The sequence below is a fragment of the Camelus bactrianus genome, chromosome 2, assembly GCF_048773025.1.
Source record: "Camelus bactrianus isolate YW-2024 breed Bactrian camel chromosome 2, ASM4877302v1, whole genome shotgun sequence".
Taxonomy (NCBI): Eukaryota; Metazoa; Chordata; class Mammalia; order Artiodactyla; family Camelidae; genus Camelus; species Camelus bactrianus.
Window position 1 is genome coordinate 131,600,456 of NC_133540.1, and position 20,863 is coordinate 131,621,318.

General features: G+C 53.0%; 1 protein-coding gene across 3 annotated transcripts in view; it reads left to right on the forward strand.

Moving 5' to 3' along the window:
- STK32B (serine/threonine kinase 32B) overlaps positions 1-20,863 on the forward strand; it is a 301,945-nt gene extending 281,082 nt beyond the window's left edge. For all 3 annotated transcript variants that reach the window (XM_074350416.1, XM_074350409.1, XM_074350427.1), the window contains 2 exons: positions 1,435-1,499; positions 18,834-20,863. In XM_074350416.1, the coding sequence (XP_074206517.1) occupies positions 1,435-1,499; positions 18,834-18,972 (204 nt within the window). In that variant the 3' untranslated portion in view covers positions 18,973-20,863. The remainder of the gene's footprint in view (positions 1-1,434; positions 1,500-18,833) is intronic.

Sequence of the window (20,863 nt, forward strand, 5' to 3'; positions counted from 1 at the left end):
CGATGTGCAGTGGATGAGGCTGGGCGAGGCTGCTGCTTTGCCCAATGGGGGCTTGTCACCTCGCCCTCCCAAAGACCTTCATTTGCAGTAAATCAGATGCATCTGTGGAACAAGTGGTCTTTCGTAGCACAACACTGTGAAAGCATCACTGGAGAGGGACGTATGGAGCTCTCACCGTTCATAGTAGCACTGTTCCTAGTGCAGGAGCTTCCGTATCCCTAAGCAGGAGCAGAAGAAACAGCGCTGCGTGACCTCAGCTCTGTGCCAAGTAGCCCCCAGTGCCCTTTGCAAAGGTTTTATGCTGAGGGGGGCAGGGACTTTCGAGGGGCTCTGGGCACCTGAGCCTCTGTGGGTCGCTGCATTAATTCAGGTTGCCATCACAAAGTGTCACAAACTTGGGGGCTTAAAACAACAGATGTGTATTCTCTCACAATCCTGGCGGCCAGAAGTTCAAAATCAAGGTACCAGCAGAGCTCTGCTCTCTCCAAATGCTGTAGGGAAGGCCCTTCCTGGCCTCCCCCGGCTTCTGGTGGTGGCCAGCAGCCCTCAGCATCCTTTGCAGCTGCAGCGGCCAGTCTCTTGCCCCGTCTTCACGTGGCCTTCTTTTAAGGATACCAGTCACTGAATTTAGGGCCCACCCTTCTCCGGTGTGACCTCATCTACGCTAGTTCCACCTGCAGTGACCCTGTTTCCAATTAAGGTCTCGGGGTTAGGGTTTTTACATATCCTTTTGAGGGGCACAGTTCAGCCCGCGACTGCCCCTTCCTCCATAAAAAATACATTAAAAACGATCATTTCTGGTGACATGGATACGAAGGTGCACCGTACTGAATGTAACTTTCAGCGCTCACTGTTCACTTTTTTTCCGACTGTGAGAGAAATGAAAACATCTTTGTAGCCCCTGAAAGTATCGGGGGCCCTCCACTGTGCCTGTGGAGACTAAGGCAGAAGCCTGGGTGCACATTCATCAGGGCGCACAAGAGGGCGGCGGTCCTGCCCAGGCGAGCGGTACGCGCCCAGCATCCAGGCGGCTTCCGAGGCGTGTGTTACGGAGCGTCTGTGAGACTGATGGGCCTCGGCACCTGCTCTGAAGAGAATGAGCATCTTTGCACGATGGTCTTGACGTTCTCCCCCTCCCCCACTATGCTTCTTAATTAGTGATAAGGAAACCAAGGTCATGATTTTCCGTTCATATTCCATTTTAACATGGCTTTTCAATTGGATTTAATGGCTTAAAATGGAGAAAAATGTCTTTGTCTGCCAGCCCCCCCGGCCCTGCCCATGGCATAGCTGCCCGTATGATCAGGACTGTCCCAGCCACTTATCTTGTCCCCAGCCCCAAGCGTCCACGGTCCCCTATAGGTCAGTCTCTGCGCCTTGACATCCCCTGGATGATGCTCTGTCACTGACAGTGCCCTCTCTGCTCTTTGACAGAACGGACACCTCCAGCAGTGCTTGGAGACGGTGCGGAAGGAATTCATCATATTCAACAGAGAGAAGTAAGTCCCTCCACTGGCATCCGCTGGGCAGGGCCCGTCTACGAGCAGAAGGTCTCCCCGGGAGAATCGGGGTCCCTGGCCCCCGCCCCACGAAGCCAGCTGTGGCACTGGGAGGGAAGCAGCAGGTGGCCCCCACTGTTCTAACCCTGCGTCAGCCACGCGGCCTGAGCAAGGCGCTCCCTTCACCTCTCTGGGCCGCAGGGGCTTCCCGGGAAGTGGGCGGTGGGCGGCCACGGCAGGACGGAGCTGGCCCTCACGGTGCAGGCGCAGAGGCAGGCCCACAGATGGCTGCGTGCCGAGCCCCAGAGTGGAACTACCCGGGACCAAGTCCTGGCTCTGCTGCTGCCAGAGTGGCCTGGGGCGAGTTAGTTAACGTCACTGAGCCCCATGTACAGCAGTGACCAAATGGAAATCGCTCCCTTGCAGTGTGGCTTTTGTAAGATTCCGTGAGGCTGGGGGTGCGGATAGCTCAGTGGTGGAGCGCATGCTTAGCAGGCACAAGGTCCTGGGTTCAATCCCCTGTACCTCCATTTAAAAAAAAAAAAAGATGAAACGAGGCTGTTGATACAATGCCCGGCAGTAGGAGTACTCATGGAAAGGATTATTATTATTGTTGCTATTATTTAATGAGGGAAGGTGGTGTGGGCTGTGTCAGGACCCCAGCATCACGGGCAGGCAGGAGACAGGGTGATGCTGTGTTGCGAGGGGCTCCTCAGGGCTCTGACCTGGCCGCACCGCTGCCCTTCCAGGGGTTGCCCAGCAAAGGAAGCAAAGGCCCAGGCTTGGTCCCAGCCGCCCTTAGTATCTGGGAGCCCATCTGCCTGAGGCTGGTTAGTCAGGGCAGAGGCAGGGGCAGCGGTGGGCTTGTGCAGCGGGCGCTGAAGCCCTGCGGGCAGGACTGACAGCAGATCAGCCCCATTGGGCCAACACTCAACTCGGCCTTGGCCTTGCAGAGATGGTCAGATACGCGTCCCTCCTTCCAGGAGGGCCAGAAGGACAGATGCCGGGTTGACACTTAGGCAGTCACCAGTGTTCCACCGTTTCCGGTTTCTAGCAGCAGAGGGGATGTGTGCCATGGAAAAGGGCAGCCCAGGCAGTGGCTCCCACAGCAGGCGCCAGGCTCAGCCTGGGTGTCAGGGAAGCTTCTAGAAGCGTCATGCCCAGCTGAGTCCTGAGGATCGAGGAGGGCAAGGTGTGGTGGTCCAGGAACAAGGACAATACACAGAGGAGTGAGACGGCTAGGCAGATGCAGGGACCAACAGCTGATTAAGAAGTTTGAATTCCCAAGCATGCGTGGAGGTGGGCACAGGAGGTGAAGGACCTGGGACGGGGTTATTTAGATTTTGGCCCCGGGGCTGGTGGGCAGGGCAGCACCGCATTCGCAGCGAGGGAGGTGGCGGCCTGTCCTTTCTCCTGGGCGGCTATGGTTCAAGGGCCACTGGCTGCCCAGTTGGCCCAGACACACGCACCAAGCCACTGGAGGACCACGTCTCCTTGGTCCCCACTCTGGCCAGCAGAACAGAAAGGGCCTCTGTGACACAGCCCGTCCAACTTGGGGCAGGCGAGGGCTTACGTGGGGAGTGGTTTCAAAGCTCATCGCCATTTCTCTGTGGTCCTGCCTTCTCTGACGCTCACGTCCCTTCCTTCCCTGCCATGGATACCCAGTCCTGGGAACTTCTGCCCAAATCAGCTTGGGTGCTTTGGACCAAAGTGATGGTGGGCTCCAGGGAGCCTTGCCTGGGGTCCTTCACCAGTTCAGGCATGTCCATAGGGTCCTCAGAGAGTGTCTGGGTAGCAAACGTGAGCGCGTGAAAAGGCAGACGGGCGAGGAACCCAGGCAGTAGCAACTGCGTTGCACGTTGGGCTGCACGCCAGGAGATGCTTCCACTTGGAATCGGAAGAATCCAAGTTGCTTCCTTTTCAAAGAAAATGAAAATGAGAGATACCCCCTGCCTTGTGTCGTTCAGGGGCTGCATCTGGCTGCCTTCAGCAGAAGCACCACTCTGCAGTGGCTTCAGCCAATTAGATTTTCTTTCTCGCGTGGAAAAGTGAACTGATTAGGGAAATGTAGTAGGACTGCCCAGCCGGCTGAGGACCCCTTTGAGATCTGGGGTCGTGGATTTTGAAGTGAGGCTGGCACAGTTAACAGGAGTTAGCAAAATAAAGAGAGAGGGTGGAAGTCGTATTCCAGTCTGGGGGGTCAGGGATCAGCATATGGAAAAGAGGAGGCAGGGAAGAAAATCGCTCAAGGTGGGAGCTGTGCGTGGGTCGGACTGTGGTTCCCGCTTTCTCGTCCCTGCCTCTCTGCTCACCTGAGATACTCCCCGGTGGCCCTGAGGCTGACAGGCCTCTCCTGTCCCCCAGCCTCTCCCCACCTGCCATATAAGAGTATCCAGGTGGAGGGCTTGGTCTGAGCATCGCGTCGACCCCTCCATGTCAAACCCCATCCCTGCTCCACGATGTCCACGGGAAGGGACCACAGTGCATCCACCCATAATCCTCCCTGCTGTGGATTCTCATCTGCAAAAATGTCTATGAGACGTCAGTGCATGAGGCATGATCTGCCCGAAACCAAGTGTTTTCCTTTAAAACCAGGAAAAAAGTAGGCACTGTTCATCCTGCACTCCTTTCTGCAATCCTGTTTTGGAAGCACCTGCTGTGTTGGCACTTGAGTATCTGGGAAAATTAAGTCAAGTATCTTCTTTCCGACATCAGCCACGCAGCCAGTGGGATGAGAGTGGGGGATGCGGGACGCTGAGCCAGGCTTCTCTTCCTGCTCCGGGGGACTACGCTGCCCTCTCCCAGCATCCTCCTGCAGTTCCATCTACTTTCATTCTCCACTCGCCTGGCCGTCAATTGGCAACAGAGTGGTCCCGCTCCAGTGTGCGGTCCTGCTTGTCTCTGCAGGGGGTGCAGCAAAGATGGACCGGAAGGAAGTCAGTGGTCACAAGGGTACCTATGAGAATCTCCTGTGGGCAGGAGTCGTTAGCATTTAGAGTTGCTATGTCTGTGGCAGATTGAATCATGTCCGCCCCCCCAAAATATGCTGAAGTTCTAGCCACCAGTACCACGGAACTGCACCTTATTTGGAAATCGGGTTGTTGCAGATATAATTAGCTAAGATGAGGTCATAGTGGAGCAGGGGGCCTTTATTCCGACATGATTGGTGTCCTGTTAAGAAGATAAGAGACACACAGGGCGAGGGAGGCAGAGACTGAAGCGATGCATCTCCAAGCCAGGGAACATCAATGGTGGCCCACGGCCACCAGAAGCCAGGAGGGAGGCCTGGGACAGTCTCCCTCAGAGCCTCCAGAAGGAACCAACCTTGCCAACACCTTGATTTCAGACTTCTGGTCTCCAGACGGTGAGACAATATACTTCCGTTGTTGTGAGCCACCTGGCTGGTGGTACTGTGTCACAGCCTCCCTGGGAAACCAGTACAGCCTCCTTCTGAATCAGAAGCTGCAAGAATGGGCGTGGGGACCTGCATTTTCACATGTTTCTCAAGCAGTTCTGGTGCCCAAAAGTTTGAGAATTTCTGCCGGAGACCAATGTGCCCAAACCTTGTATCCGCTGGTTGGTCCTGGGCTGAGTCACAAGAATCCTCATCTAAAACTGTGCCCGAGGACCGAGGGAACGAAACGTGCCCACCGAACTGAGAAGGTGCCTTGAGACTGAAAAACAGGGCAGGCAACATGATGTGTGTTGTGGGTGACTTACATGCAGCTCGGATGGGGCATAAGGCAACGTGGCAGCGTCTGCAGCTGAACTCTGCACCTCCGAGGGGCCATGCGGATAATTGTACAGTTAACCTAAGGTATGGGGGTGCGTGCTTAGAGATGGGGATTGCATTTCTAAGTCAAGGCCCTATCTGGTTTATGATGGGCGACTTGTCTCATGGGTGCCAGGAGTACGTCAGTGAAGGTCCTGAACATTCTCTGGAGACTAACAGAGCATAGAAGCTATCTGGACCTGGTGGTCATTAAAGAGTATCTACTAACTGCAAAGCCCCTGACGACAGAGAGGAGATTCATGGCACAGTACAGCCCCAGGCAGGGTCAGTGGGAGGACAGGAGGAGCTGAATGGGCCCAAGATGGTGTCTGCTGTGCTAACAGCCAGACGAACTGCAAACCCTTCAGCACTTCCTCCCCTTTGCCCTGGACCATTCATCTACAATTCCAGGCCCTCTTGGGTTGAAGGATGCTACTGAAGGCTCCTACTCGCCCCTTCCCTGCATAGCGACATGTGTCTTGCCTGGACCAAGTGTGCTTCTGCAACTAGAGAAAGCTCTTGAGCAAAGAAAAGGTTCCCCTCCTCCCACGGGACGTGGAAGCTGCCGCAGGGGTGAAGTGCCAAGGGGACGGGGCAGGACAACTTCTGCGTCAGCTCCCATAGAAGATTCTCATCCAGTCCTTTGACAGGTGTCATAATCCTGGACGGGGGCCTGGGGACACAGAAGTGGATCTAGCTGGGCCCGTGTCCTCGGGGTGCCCGCAGCCTGCAGAGGAGATGCTGGCATGCAGACGTGCGCGGGTCACTGTGGGGACGCGGAGGAGATACCCTGGGTCTGACCTCTCTGGACGTCAGTTTCTAAACAGAGAACAAAATTAAAATGAGCTCTGCCTGATTTTGTGGAAGTGCAGCTATTGGCTAATGGTCTCAGCTGGCAGAAGGCCACCGAGCCAGGTGGAATGTCTGCTTCCAGAGACTGACCGGGACTTCCAAGACCTGCGCAGCTGAGTTTCCATCCATTTGAGAAATGCACCGTGGGGCTTGACCTCCTATTTTCAGCCAAAGATCTGAGCTGGGATGATTTTTCCAAAAGGTCTTCTCAGACGTGACAAAAGTTTTGCCGAACATAAAAAGCCCTTGGTGAGAAAGGGGTTTGAGGAGCTGAATTTTCTATCCGTGTCCTCTCTTAAAGAAATAGAAACATTTAAAACTCACATGAACGCTACCTTTTGGAGCCCTTAAAAACATTACCTTTTAAAATTCAAATACTGCATGTGTCATAGTTAATAATACTATTAACGCTAATCGTACTTGCTTTTATGGTTTTAGAGCACGTTCCTTTAATCCAGGGTTTCTCAGCCTCGGCGCTATTGACACTTGATGACTGCTGACATCAATTCTTTGATGTGGGAAAAGTCCTGTGCATTGTAGGGTGTTTGGCAGAATCTGTGTCCGCTGCTCATTAGGTACCAGTAGCACCTCCAGAGTTCTGACACCAAAAATGACCCTGGACACTGCCAAGTGTTCCCCAGCAGGCAAGTCACCCCAGTTGAGAACTGCTGCTCTGATCCGCCTAACTCACCATGTTTCCCTGAGAGAATTACCACCATCATCGCCGTTCCCAAGCTCTTGCAGCCCTTACTTGGAATATGAAGGACTTGGAAGCTAATCTTCCATCCCCTGGATTATTGGCTCTGACTACTCCGTGTGTTCCTCCGTTGTTCAGCAGGTGCTAATTCAGCATTCCCATTGGGTCGGGTACCAGGGGGACAGTGGGAGCAAGGCCCCCATTCTCATGGGGCTCCCATTTTGGTGGAAAGAACTCTGTGAGATGAAGGAAGGAGTTCTTTCCACAGTGGTGTCTTTGGGGTTTCTCTCCAGTGCCTCCTGGTGGGGCAGTGGCTTGCACAGAGCAGACGGTCATCAGGGCTCATTTTTATTGGGCCCCTGCTTGATGAGATTCAGTCTGAGCATCTGTCCTGTGAGCCAGTTACTTTTATCCCCTCCCTTCGCAGGCGAAGAAGGGCAGGCACAGAGTGGGTGGACAGCACTGGGCTAAGAGGCAGCAGGGAGGGTGGGGAAACACAGTCTGGCTCTGGAGCCCAAGCATGGCATCAAAACGCAAAACGGCCCCTCCCTGCGCATGTTAAACTTTGGGCGGAGAATAACCGCGGCCCCTTTGACGCCATCTTTTGGTGAACCTGGACATTGCAGGTGCAGGATGGTACACCCAGTCTGTCCTCACTCCTCCAAAGAAACACAGCAGCAGCAAGCCATGGCCACACTCAGCTGAGGATGGGGGTGGGGGTTCTAGACAAAGACCATGACGAGGCCAACAATCGAAACGTAAAGTTTGCTGACTCCACCTGCCCAGGTGGTTCCCTGGAGGATGCCAGCCTTGGAGGTCCCCAGGCAGTTACATAGGGACCCTCCACAGTGCCCTGGAGCCACTGAGAGCTGGGAACAAAGAGGCAGAAGAGTTCCATTCATCTCAGGCTTGGGAAGCAGGTGGATGGGGCAGGTCCTGGTCCTGCCACTCTTGGTGGGGATCCTGGCAGGGTCCCAGCCCCCTGGAGCCTTGGGTTCCTTATTTGTGCCATCAAAGGCCAGGCTGTGTTTCAGTGGCTTCTTGATTTTACCAGAGTCTGTGCCACTTGCAAAGAACTCTGACACCCTTCTTAGCTCATCAGCGACCCTTAGGAATAGAAGGAAGGGGTTACGCTCACTTTTCCCAGGTTAATCTGTAAAATGGGGAGAACCTTTCCTACTGGCTTTTTCCGCCAACTCCCAGAATCCAGCTTCTGAAATCAAGCCCAGCACATTTACGTTCCCTCCAGTCTCCGAGATTCCAGGTGTGGTGCAGATCTCAGTTTTAGAGGTGAAGGTAAACAGGGCCGACAGCTAACAGTTGAGAGCACCTTCTGTGTGCTGGGCGTCGGGGCGTCGCCTCACCCAACTCTCATCACTGGTCTATGGGAAGGTGTCTTCATGCCCATTTTGCAGTCTGGGAAACTGATTTCGAAAAAAAAAAAACAAAACTCTGACTGCAGTGGTGTCTCCCAGGCAGGCAGGCGGGAGAGGCCAGGCTGCCTTCTGGAAACCCTGATACGCAAAGCCAGGCTGCTTTTCCCAAGTAGCTGAAAAGGGCCGGGGAAAATCAGCTCAGTCACCCGGAACAGCAGGAAGAATTTCAGCCCCAGGTGGACGTGGCCTCGTGAAAATTCTAGCTCCCTGAAAACTCTAAATCAAATCACACGGGAATCAGGGTCCTCTGTCAATGCCTCTCGGGTCTCAATCAAAGGAAATGGCAGCCAGGTTAAAAAGCAGGCTGATTCTGACATACTCATCTTGGCCAACAAAAGACACAGAAAATAAAATGCTGCCGGTTTTCAGTAGACTGAGGGAGACATGCAGACCCTGACAGGTCACCCCGAGTGGATGCAACCCTGTTTCTCTAAGAAGCACCTGCTGTCATTGGCCTGTCAGGCTTACATCACTGAAAGGCCCATCTTTGTTTCCCTTCAGTTTTCTCTAGCAAAAAAGAGGGACCGTGATTTTTTATGTGAGTATTTATAGGCCTTCCTAAGTCCTCTGTGAAATGAGGCTGTGTGCAAATTTGAACATTATACGTAGGATCTAACGGTCTGTTTTGGAGGGTGGTGGTCGTGGTCTGATTTTCTCCCTGTTACATATAAAACTCATTGCTTGCCAGTTAAATGAAATAGGGCTGTCTTTTTTCAGTATATTGAAAACCTGTTACATGCCATCCGCTCTGCTTGGAGCTTTATATACAGTTAAATTTTATCTAAAGTAAATCCTCTCTACTATGTTGATTTGTAAGTATTAACTTCTGCAGAGAAGAAGTCGTTTGCCTGAGGCCACCAGTCGGTGTTTTATTAACAGCAGGGATTCCACCCCACGCTAGGGGGTTCTCCAGCCCATGTTCTGTCTACTGTACCACTCCGACTCTCGATTTTAGCTTTGTCCCAACCTAGAGCCTTTTATTCAATTATCCAAGTGAAGTGAACAAATGGTATTTCTAGAAATGTGTGTAAAAAGTGGAAGATAAACAGTATGATGCCCTGAAATAAGTGCTTAGGGACAATTGGTGACTTCTCTTCTGGTCCTTAACGTGGATTTCCACTGCTTAGTCCAGCTGTAATCTTACTTACACCCAGGCTTCTTATGAGAAAGCCTTGGGTTCTCTGCCGGAGACTCCCCTGTTGCGGGGTGCTTTGTGTCCCCCCGAAGGGTATGTTGAAGTCCTAACCTTCAGTACCTATGAGTGTGCCCCATTTGGAAATAGAGTCTTTCCAACAGTAATGAAGTTAAGATGATGTCACACTGCATTAGGGTGGACCCTAAATCCAATTACTGGTGTCTTTGTAAGGAGAGGGAGGTTGACAGACAGACCAAGGGAAGAGGGCCATGTGAGGATGGAGGCAGAGGTCGGGGTGACGCTGCCAAAAACCAAGGGACACCAAGGATTGCAGGCCACCACCAGAAACAGGGAAAGGCCGATAAGGTTGTCTCCCCAGAGCCCTGCTGACACCTTGGTCTCAGACTTCCAGCCTTCAGAAGCACGAGAGAATAAGTTTCTGTGGTTTTAAGCCACCCGGTTGGTGGTACTTCGTCAGGTGGCCCTGGGAAGTGAAGACGCCTGCCAGGGACCAGTGAGTGGTCCACGTGCCGGGAGACTGGCCGTGCTGGCGCTTCATCCAGCTCTTGATTTTGCTCAAATTTTAACCAAAGTGTAAGCCTGCCTATCGTTCTCAGAAAAGCTATTTTACAAATAAATAATGCAAAACAAAATTATACTCATTTTCAAAGTATTGACGATTGCTACATAAATACATTAGTGGCAGTTTAATGAACTGAGTGATAATGTGCTTGTACCCCATTGCTCACATATACATATACACGGGGACGGTCTCCGACTTAACGATGGCTGACTCATGATTTCTTTGACTTTATGATGGTGTGAAACGATACGCATTCAGTAGAAACCGTATTTCGAATTTCGGCTTTCGGTCCGTACCCAGGCTGACCATGCGGTCCAGCACTCCCGTGGTGCTGCGTCGGGGTTGCGGGTGTCACCAGTCAGCCACGCGGTCAGGAGGGGAAACAACCAGGACACCTACCCGGAAACCACTCTGCTCTCTCACTTTCAGGACAATAGTCAATACATTACATGAGATATTTCAACACTTAATTACAAAATAGGCTCTGTGTTACATGATTTTGTCCAAGTAGAACTGATGCAGGCGTTCTTTCTGAGCACATTTAAAGTAGGCTAAGCTAAGCCGTGATACTCAATGGGTTAGGTGTGTTAAATGCATTTTCAACTTAGAATATTTTTAGCTTACAAGAGGTTTATCGGGGGTGTGTGTGTGTGTGTGTAACGTACACCTGCGTCCTGTGGCTTAATCTGCACAAGCTGTGGCTCTAGGGGTCTGGAGAGACAGATACCAGCGTAAATAGTGAGCCCCTGAGACTGTCATGGCTGCAGGGATGGAAACGACAAGCGTACAGCCTCAGTGACATGAGAGCTTACTGGGGGGCTCGTGCACCCACAGGAAGTGCTGGGGTGCGATGTGGCCCCAGAGTGCCTGGGCCCCGGGCTGGAAACCTTCCTTCCTTCCTTCTCCTGGCATGTCTTTCTTCCCTGCTCACCAGAGTCATTTTCTTTTACTGAAAACCAGTTCTTTCTACGCAGTGGAAGATGTGGGTACTGAGAGCTCCAGAGTCGACCCGCTTTGCCACTAACTCAAGAAAGTAGATAAAACAGGAAAAGACAAGAAGGGGAATGTTTTCCTGATCTCAAATTCAAGTATCCCAGGAAATGGCTCTGATTGGTCCAGCTTGGGTCATGTGCTTTTCCCTGGACCAATCAAATCTGGCTATTGGAGAACTCAGGTGCTGCTTGGGTCATGTGCCTGTCATTAGACCAATCAGTAGCTATGAGAAGGAGATAAGGTTTATAAAAACACTGAAAAGGCAATATAATGACAGTCCACTCCCCTCCACTTGGAAAGTGAGGGTGAGGACGTAAGTAACTAGAGTCCAGGAGAGGGAGTGGCAGAAGCTGAGGGCAGGGGGAGGCTAATAAGGAAAAGGCAGGTGGTCCCTCTTGGCTTCCTGTCTGACCTCTCTTCCTCTGGGCAGGTGGACCATGGTATCAGTACGGGGATGGGCACGGGGGACAGGGAGGGCTACCTGCCCAGGTGTGGAGGTACCAGCGCCGAAGTGGACTCTGACTCAGGCCCCTTGGCCGTCAAAGAGCTCACTCCAATCTGCAGCCACAGGGTTTCCCCATGGATCTCTCTGGCCCAGAACTGGCCTGAGGCCATTATTCACCAACAGACCAGTGTCTGGACCTCCACACTCCCCTCTCTGAGCCTAAATAGGCACAAACGTCCCAGTGCTGGTGGCTCACAATAGCCAAGGTTTGTTTCCTGCTCACACTGTGTGTCCACAGGTCAGCCAGGGGGCGCTGCCCCCCCCACGCCCCTCCTCTCTCCAGGACCCAGACTGAAGGAGCATCTCTGGAACACCGCAGTGACCGTGACAGAGGGAACGAGACCTCAGGAGAACCTTGCAGGGGCAGTGCTCCAGCCTGATGGCAGCACTTCCGTTCACTCATTGGCCAAAGCTGGTCCCATGGTTCCACCCAGTCCTGGGGAGCCAGGAAGCGTGGTCTTGCCGGGTGCCCACGGAGGGGCACATCAGAATGTGTGGTGAACACCGTTAGTGATGACCCACCCATCAGGCCCCCAGTCTCATGAGTGAGGGCCCAGCAAGCCTCATCCTTCGCCCAGACAGAAAAGGCCTCACCTCTGCTTCTAGAGAGAAGTCTGCCCGTGCGGGCGGGAGGCACACTGAGCTGGGGAAGCAGGGAAAGCCAAGCCCCCCATTTGGGTCTGACTCCCTTCACAAGGGCTGTGTGACCTACCACCATTACTCACCCTCTTTCGCCCTAAGGATGGGCGTTGTTACTTTCCATCTGGAAGGGTGGGCGTACGTATTAAGTGAGGAGGTGCTGAGTGGGAACGCAGTCCATAAAGCTCAGCCGCCGTCGCTCAGAAACCTGGGGCTGCCGGCTCTCCCGTTTTGCAGAGCTCATCTGTTTGCACACGGGTGTAGGAGGGAGAGGAGCGCTCAGTGAGATAACCCTCTGCGGTTTGCTGTATCGCACCGTGGTGGAGCCAAGCCCACCCGGAGAGTCCCCTCGGCTAGGTTTCCCTCCAGGCAACAGCAGATAAAACAGACAGAACTGGAATGCTCCTGGCCAAAGGCTGTAACTCAGTGTGTGAGATAAGTGTTGCGTACAACGTGATCTCCCAGTAAGTGATGAGGCTCGAAAGTGGAACAGCCCGTCATCCTGTGTCTCGACTTAAGGAGGAGACATCTCACGGGAGACGAGGAAGCTGTTGTGTCGGTCAGAGCTGCAGAAGAAACGCTCCAAGGGCATTTGGCTTACAAAGCTGCGGGTATAAGGGCGTTATAGAGGTTTGTACAGTACACTGGGGCTTCAGCGAAGGCAAGGTGCTCCCACCTGGAGGCTGAAAGAGACGAGGAGAGGGAGGCCATCCAAGGAGAAGGCTACCTTATCGGAGCAGGAACCTTCCAGCGTTCCCAGCAGCTCAGGCCAACAGTGCGAGGAGGAGGCGGCGGACTTGCTGCCCAAACTTGACCGCTCTTGCTCCTGATTTCTACCAAGACGCCCAGCTGGGAGCCCAAGGGCTTGGGAGCCCTTGATATGATTCCTACAAGTCAGACTCCCAGGCAGGGGAGCAGGCGGAGAGCGGCGGAGAGCCGACCTGGGGAACAGTGGAAGATGGTCAGCTCAGGGGCCTTCTAAGAATTGAAGGAGTGTCCCTTGAGAGAGGAATTAGAATCATCTGAATAATTACGGGAAGCACACCGAAGGCCAGTGGGGAGGAGCTGTCGGGCAGCAGATTTCTCAGTCCCAATTCTATATGAAGGAGAACTTTCTAAGGATGTGAGCAGTTCCCACATGAAGGGGGCTGTCTTGGGAGGTGGGCAGTGGGTTTTGGGTCAAGACGCTGTGGTGCCAGAGAAGGGATTCTTGCAGTGTACGAACAGGTAGAGCGGGGGACCGTTGGCTTTCTTCTCTTCAATATCCAACCCCCATCCCCAGCCAGACAACCATCGCTCCATTTGGTGTGTGCCCTTCCAGAACTTTCCGGTAATTTCAACTCTGGTTTTTTATGGACCATAGAGAGGCAGTATACATAGCAGCTAAGAGCACAGCCTCTGGTTTTGAATCCTAATCCATGCTCACTTTGTGACCTCGGACCTCACACTAGTGCCTCAGTTTCCTCATCTGTAGTATGGGGTGTTAAAACCTACTTTAGCGGGTTGCTGTCAGGACCGTTGAGTCACCAGGTGTTAAGCACTTAGCAGCCCCTGCTCCGTGGTCAGTCAGCACTGCCCAGGTGTTTGCCAGTAGTGGTAGCTACGTACGCGGCTGGCACACCAGTGGGGTATGATGGCAATTAAGTGCCGTGTCAGATATCAGCTTGCCTTAACTTTTTAACCAACACACATGCACAGGTACACACCAAATAACAACCCATCCCACCTCCCTTAGCCACAAGAGAAAAGCTCCCTGAGTGTTGACTCACGTAATCTGTCATCCACAAGGGCTGTGAGCTCTCCAGTTCCACCAGTGGTCACCCAGTTTCTGCCCAGCGCGGACACCTGTTACCGCATTTCACTGGGGCCGGCATCCTTTCCCCTCAGTGGGCTGAGACAGAGTCTGCCAAGCTGTGCAGACACGCTGCCAATGAGCGGTGGACACGTGCCTGGGCATTCACCCCTGCTCTCATCTGCCCATCCTTCCAGCACACTGTGGCTGTGCATCTGCTCAAGACTGGCCACCAGGCTGGCTGCCATGAAGCCAGAGACAACACACTGTGGCCCTAGCCCGGAGGAGGAGAGACCAGTAACCAGGCCAGAGACCTAGTTCCAGTCTTCAGTTCCATGCCCTGGCCTTCCCTGGCTTGCAGACCCCTGTGGACCCCGCCGTGACCTGTGGGGCTGGATTCTCGCCCCCTGAGCCTCTTGTCCTTTCTCACCCACTTCTGGCTTGGCCACTTCGTGTCTACCCCATTCTAGTACCCTTCACTCCGCAGGATCTTATGCCTTGATTTTCTGCAGAATCATCTCTGGTAGCCTCCTTGTTGGGAGATGTTCATCAGAACTATGGCAGGAAGTTAAGCTTTACTTCCTGATCCTCAGTTTCTCCATCTGTGGAATGGGAGTACCTCCACACTGATCAACATCCTAAAGATGGCTGCCCTTCATAAGGTGAAGGTGCCTGTCACAAGGCCCCTGGATACCGCGCCTTAGTTCATCTTCTCCTTTAAGAAGGTGATGCTGGGGCCATGAGGTGGCTGAGGAAAGAGAGGCTTCAAGAAGTTGTGTGAGTTCCCCCAGACCACTCAGCCAGTGACGGCAAAGCTGGGGTCCTGAATGAATCCCAGATGACTCCAAAGCCTGCATTTCCCCACAGGCCACAGTGTCACTCAGTGATGCCACCCAGCTCAGGAGATGCACAAGGAAGAACCAGTGAAGTGATCTGAATAGGTGTGAAAGCTTGAAATGTTTTCCTTTCGTAAAGCGCGCAGCACAAAGGAAAGCTGGTCTGTCTCTTCCAGGAGGCCAGCCTTCACCTCCAGATTGATGGCTACAGATCGATGTCAGAGTTAAACTGACTCCATCCTCGGTGTGTGAAATAGCTTGATTGAAATTCGTTTGACTGCTCACCGTTTTGTTTTATTCCTGTGTCGTGCTTGGCTTTGCAAGTGCCTCCAGCCCGATTTATTAGGAATTTTAATGCGCCCTGCTCTCCTTGATGGGGCTCTCCATCACAGGGCGCTTCCTCCCGATGTCTAGTGCCTGAGTTTGGGAGGGTGAGCGTGTTCACATCCGTCGCTCAGAATTCCCGTCACAGAGCTGACAACTAATTTGATAAGCTGGCCAAGCAGATTAAACGTCCCTGCCATCGCGGAGATAATGCGCCAATTTGCATCCGTAGGCTTGGGCTACGTCTAGTGAGATATGTAAAACCTTTTTTCATTTCCTCCTGAATTATAGATAACTGGGCTCTGGGCGAGTCATGGAAGTGAGCTCTTGGGGCTAACCATATGGCTTCATAGCATTGTCTGGGTGTTTGTGTTCCTATCTGAGCAAAATGAGCCTTTCTGATCCCTTCAGAGAGTTTAAAAGTCATTCCATCCTCTCTTCCTTCTAGGAAATGATTGAATGCCATAGGATTCAGTGGAAAGAGCAGGGGTCTTGGAGACAGACAGCCCTGGGTTTGAACCCAGCCTCCCAGAGTGACAAGGCTAGTCGGTGGCAGATGCAGGGATAGGCCCAGACAGCCTGGCTCTAAGCTCAGGCCCTGAAGGCTGTGCCACACTGAGTCCTTCCTGCAGAGACTTCAGGACAGGGGATGTTCACTGTTTGCTCTCTGTCCTTCTTCCCAAACCTTCACGGTGAGCCTGGCACATAGAGCCCAGCACACAGATAGTGCTGGTGGAAAGGATGAGTGGAAGGGGAGGGGACGGATGGGGTGGGTGGGCACTGATCAGATGGCTGGGTAGAATGCTGGATGGAGGGATGGGAATAGATGGAAGAATGGATAGGCGGAAGGGTGGTGGGTGGATGATGGGTGGATGGGTGGATGGACAGTAGATGAATAGATGATAGCGGGGGATAGGTGTGCAGGTGGCTGGGTAAATAGGGGGTCTATGGAGGTGTGAATGATGGGTGGACAGTGAATAGGTGAAATGGATGGGTGAAGAGGTGAGTAAGTGGATAATCAGGTGACTGAGGAGTAGATGGGTGGGTGGAGGGAGGTACTGATGGTTGGTGGATAATGGATGAGGTCGATGGATGGTTGTGTGTATGGGAGGTGGGTGGGTGGATGAATGGATAATGGGTGCACGGGTGGGTGAGTAGGGATGGACAGGAGGGGTGGGGGTGGGACAAATGGTTGGACATATTGGAATGGGTGGATGGATGGATGGGATAGATGAACGGCTGTGTCAGTGGATGAATACATGGATAGACAGATAGGAAATGGATGGATGGGGGCTGGATGTGAGTGGTTGGTGGGTGGCTGAGTGAGCTGATGTAGTGCGAAGAATGCTTTGGAGGCTCCCAGAACTAGATTAGAATCCAGTCTTCTAGACCTGTAGGTGGATAGGGCCCCCCTAGAGAGGTCCTTCCTTTTTGCTTCTGCCTCCTTGGCTCATGCTGAGCCGGGTGGTAAGTTATAAGGAGTCACTGCTCTCGGCCTCCAGTCCTCGTGGTCACGGTATTCCATGCATGACCCTCCGCAGAGGCGGGGAGACCCGAAACAGCTAGCTCTACTCTAAAATAGCTTTGGCCAAAAGGAGGAGCTGAAGTGGCTCAAACTATTGGCTCCAGAAAGGCCTCTGATCCACCCTGCAATATTCTTTGTGACTTTCCTGCCCTTACCTCACTCTGGTCCCTTCATTTCAAGTCTCCTCCTTCCCTCCAGCTACCCACATTCCATACCAATCCTTAAAGCCAGCTCAAATGCTACCTCCTGCAGGAAGCCTTCCCAGATCTACACATCTATACAACATTTCAGAATCCATCTCTGCCTCACTGGGACTCCCTCATCTTTGCTCCACTCTTTATTATACAGCTTTTGAAACTCTATTTTGCGTTATCATCAGAGAAGAACAGAAGTCTAGAGATAGTCGTGCTATCTGTGCTGTGCTTGGGCTTTTAAAAGAAACCCGTGAAGGCATTCACCTTTATCTTGCAGTATACCCACAGAATTATGCAGCGCTACGGACTGTGAGCCAAACGCCAGCGTCCTGCTTTGGAAGTAAAAGCATTGCCCTTTCGCTCCCATAGGCTTCTTAGTCATTTGAGTTGTCCCTACTTTTGATTTGATTTTCTCTCCAGAGGTGCCAGAGAGAGTCCTTAGAATGGAAGGGAAGGAGTAAAGGGACAGGGGAACAAGATCCCCAGGCAGTCCCAGCCTTGCCTGGGGAGCCCCATACCTCCTCCCTCATCCCAGCCTCTCCCCGCCCCGCACGCTTGGTCCTCTGGATCCCTGCTCTCTCCTGGGTCCTAGCCCATCCTCTTCTAGGATGATGTATGTCATCTATTTTATCCACGGCCACCTTTCCCAGTTCCCCTACCCGGGCAGCTGCAAGCCTCAGAGGCAGAGGGACTGCACACCTCGGCCTAGTCCCTCTGAGTGGACAAAGGACATGGGCCAGTGGCCACCAAGTTCACTGTCTTACACTGTGTTGCTGCTGGTGTTTCAGCATCACCTGAAGGACTCGCTCAGATGCTGACACAGTCCCAAACAGCAGACTTCCCCACCACGTGCGTGCACGCGTGCACACAGGCACACACACACACAAGCATCCCCCCCGTGCACACGCACACACACACATGCATACACACAGCTGTGATCCATCCGAGGCCATGGACTGTGTTGTATGCATCTGGGGATCGTCCACGGCGCCCTGCACGTGACAAGCACACACGGATGTTTGTGGGGTAAAACGGCTCTTTCTTCTAAGCCAGGCAGTAGGCCTGCGCTCTGCTGAACAGAACTTACTAATGTAAAAGCACATTCCAGCTGAAACGCGTCTTTCAAAACAAGCAGAAACTGGAGAAATATTATTTATTTCTGGCCCTCGACTAGACATTTCATGCACATTCTCTGATTCCCCTCAGCCTCCTGCCAAGGGATGGACATCGTCCCCAACGTTAGGGAAACTGAGGCTCAGAAGCCCCTTGATCCCTGACCCGAGTGGCTGGTGCCGAGAGCCAGGGTTTCGGCTGAGTTCCTCCCATTTCTCAGACGCCTCACTGCCTCCTTAAACACTCAGTTTCAGTTTCTGCCTGCACCCTCCACATGCAGCGACAGCGGTGGGGGCACGGGGGGGCAGCGCAAGGCCTGACCTCGAGAACCAGAGGGAGAGGGGTGCTGACAGCTGCTGTCAGGTGGGAGGTGGCCAAGCGGCCGGCTGTTAGGAAACGCAGTGCTCAGACTCGTACTCCTTCAGCAGTTTGTCATGGGGTATTTTCTAACCTGGGGGCTCATTCTGTTTGGATATTTATTTGTGGGATAATTTGATTAGTGTCCGTCTGCCCCGTCAGCTCGATGAGCACAGAAAACCTGACTGTCTTGCTCTCCAGGGTTTCCTCTGCTCCCTGGCACGGTAGCTGGTCCTCAGTGTCATATGAACAGATGATGGGGGCGCACCCCTTTACCCGCTGGGAGAACTTAGGCAGATTACAAACATGATCGCCTAGACTTCACAAGCAGCCATGAGGTAGGAATGATTAGCTCCATTTTACAGATGGAGAAATCGAGGCTCCGTGTGTTAAGTGGCTCATCAGAGGCCGCTGAGCTGGGCGCCAACCCCAGCCTGCCTGGCTCCGGTCACAGGGTGTGCCTCCCCAGCCAGCGGGGGGCGTGGGCGGAGGGCTCCTCCGTCACTCCGCTTGGCCGGCCGTGTCCCTGGACGTCCCCGCTCTGCGTCGTTAACTCCGGGCTGTGCTGTGCTTGTTTGCAGGCTGAGGAGGCAGCAGGGCCAGGGCAGCCAGCTCTTGGACACAGAAGGCCGAGCTGGGAGCCAGGCCCAGGGCAAGCTCCAGGACGGGCGCAACAACAACATCCTCGCCCACGCCTGCTCCCGCGGCTGCAGCAGCTAAGCCGCCGCTGCGGCTCCTGGCAAGATGGCAGCATCTCTGCCCTGACCGCCCAAAGCCCCTCTCTGTGCCGTGATGGCCCTGTCTCACCCCCAGTAACATCAGATGCAGAGAGCCCTGAGCCTGGAGCTGGGGAGCCTGGATTCCGGTCCCAGCTGCCTGGCTGGTTCCCTGCACGACGGTGGACACCTTGCCCTTTCCGTGCCTCCATATGCCACATCTGCCAGAGGGGTGAACCAGCTCTCTGCCCCACCTCTGATCGCATGGTTATTGGAAGACTCCAGTTGGGTAGCAGACCTGCAAAACCTTTGACATGTGTACAATTGTTTACACATGCAAAATATAACCTTAATATTTGAAAGGCACTCCCATCTCCCAAAGCAATTAGACCATCACAACGTCGCAGTTCGGTCCATCCTGGCTCTTAAGACAGTACTTTTGAAAGCACAGCCCTTCAGCATCTGCTGTGTTTGCTCAGCCTGTGGGAACACCATTCCCCAGTCCTGGAGCAAAACTGGAAGTGTCTTCATTCGCATCCTCTGCCAGGCCAGTCTTTCTGACCTTCCAAGGTGGTGTGGCCTGCAGACCAGCCTGGTCCCCGAGGTCCTGGGGCAGCAGAGACACTGCTCCCCTGATGCACCTCCAATTTCAGCAGGTCTCCATTCCCGCCCCACTCCCACGCCCGGTGCTGGGGTGGCGGGACCATCAGTCAGTCTCAGAGAGTGTCATCAGAGTTCCTCCCAAAACGCAGTCCCACAGCCGTCCCTGTCCACGTTTTCTTTTCTGGAAGGGTGAGAAGTCATCTCCTCAGCACTGTCTCAAAGAGGACCTCCAGCTGCCATGAGCAAGGCAGCCCCACGTGGATAAGCTTGGAAGCCCCGGCGGTTAGACAGTTTGCTCGAGGCGGACGGTGGGCTCACACAGAGCAAGCTACTTTATGGTCTGTTCAGGGAGCCCTTTGTCTGAATTGGGAGATGCTATCAGGGATAAAGCTTAGACTTGGAATCAGGACTGTGTTCAGAATCCAGCCCTGCTGTTTACGAACCAGAAGATCTCAGGCAAATCACGTAATCGAGTGTCTGTCTCCACGCTTTAAAACGGGGATCATGAAACTAGCTAACTAGGGTCCCGTGTGTTATGCACCCAGCAAATACTGCTCTGTGAACGGTAGCGGTTTTTCGTCAACATCGTCATCACCATCATTTGAAGAAACCTTCCTGTTTTACTCACTTGGTGAATCAGCTTTCTGTAGAAACAAGCCTGGTGTTTAAGATTCTTTGAACTCTCCTTCCTGGAGTCTCTGATGTCTGTACATTCCTGTGAAAGTTCAACTCACATCATAAATCAACCCTAGGGACTCTCAGTGCCATCTCTTAGATTTCTTAAGAGACTTTTTAATGTGCCACTTGGTTTTATATTTTTATTTGAAAAAAGGAAAGAAATTATCATTATTCCTCCTTCAACCAAGGCTGTTTCTAGTTGGTGTTGCCCACATGTCTACTTGTCTTGCACACTTTTCATCCTTTGTTGCTGTTGGCACCATCCTGTCTCCTCCAGGAAATAACGGGGCTGCTTCTCTCTTCACTGTGACGCTGGCAGCACTTAGGATCCCTCAGTGGGCTGAGTTCATGCATCTGGGGGCAGGAGCTGGAAGTGGCCCAAGATGCTGGATTTCCTGGCTCTGTTCAAATCAGCCTTGTTCCTTGTTCAGAATAAACTATTTCTTGGACATTCCTTTTCACAACTTTGTTCTTATTCAGGGTTGGGTGGGATGGGCGATGTACCCTTAGAGTCAAGAATCAAGTGTAATGAAAAACATACAGACATGGGGCAGGGTCTAAGTCAGCGATGTGATTACTTTGCCCACAGAATAAAACCAAACTTGGCAATTCAA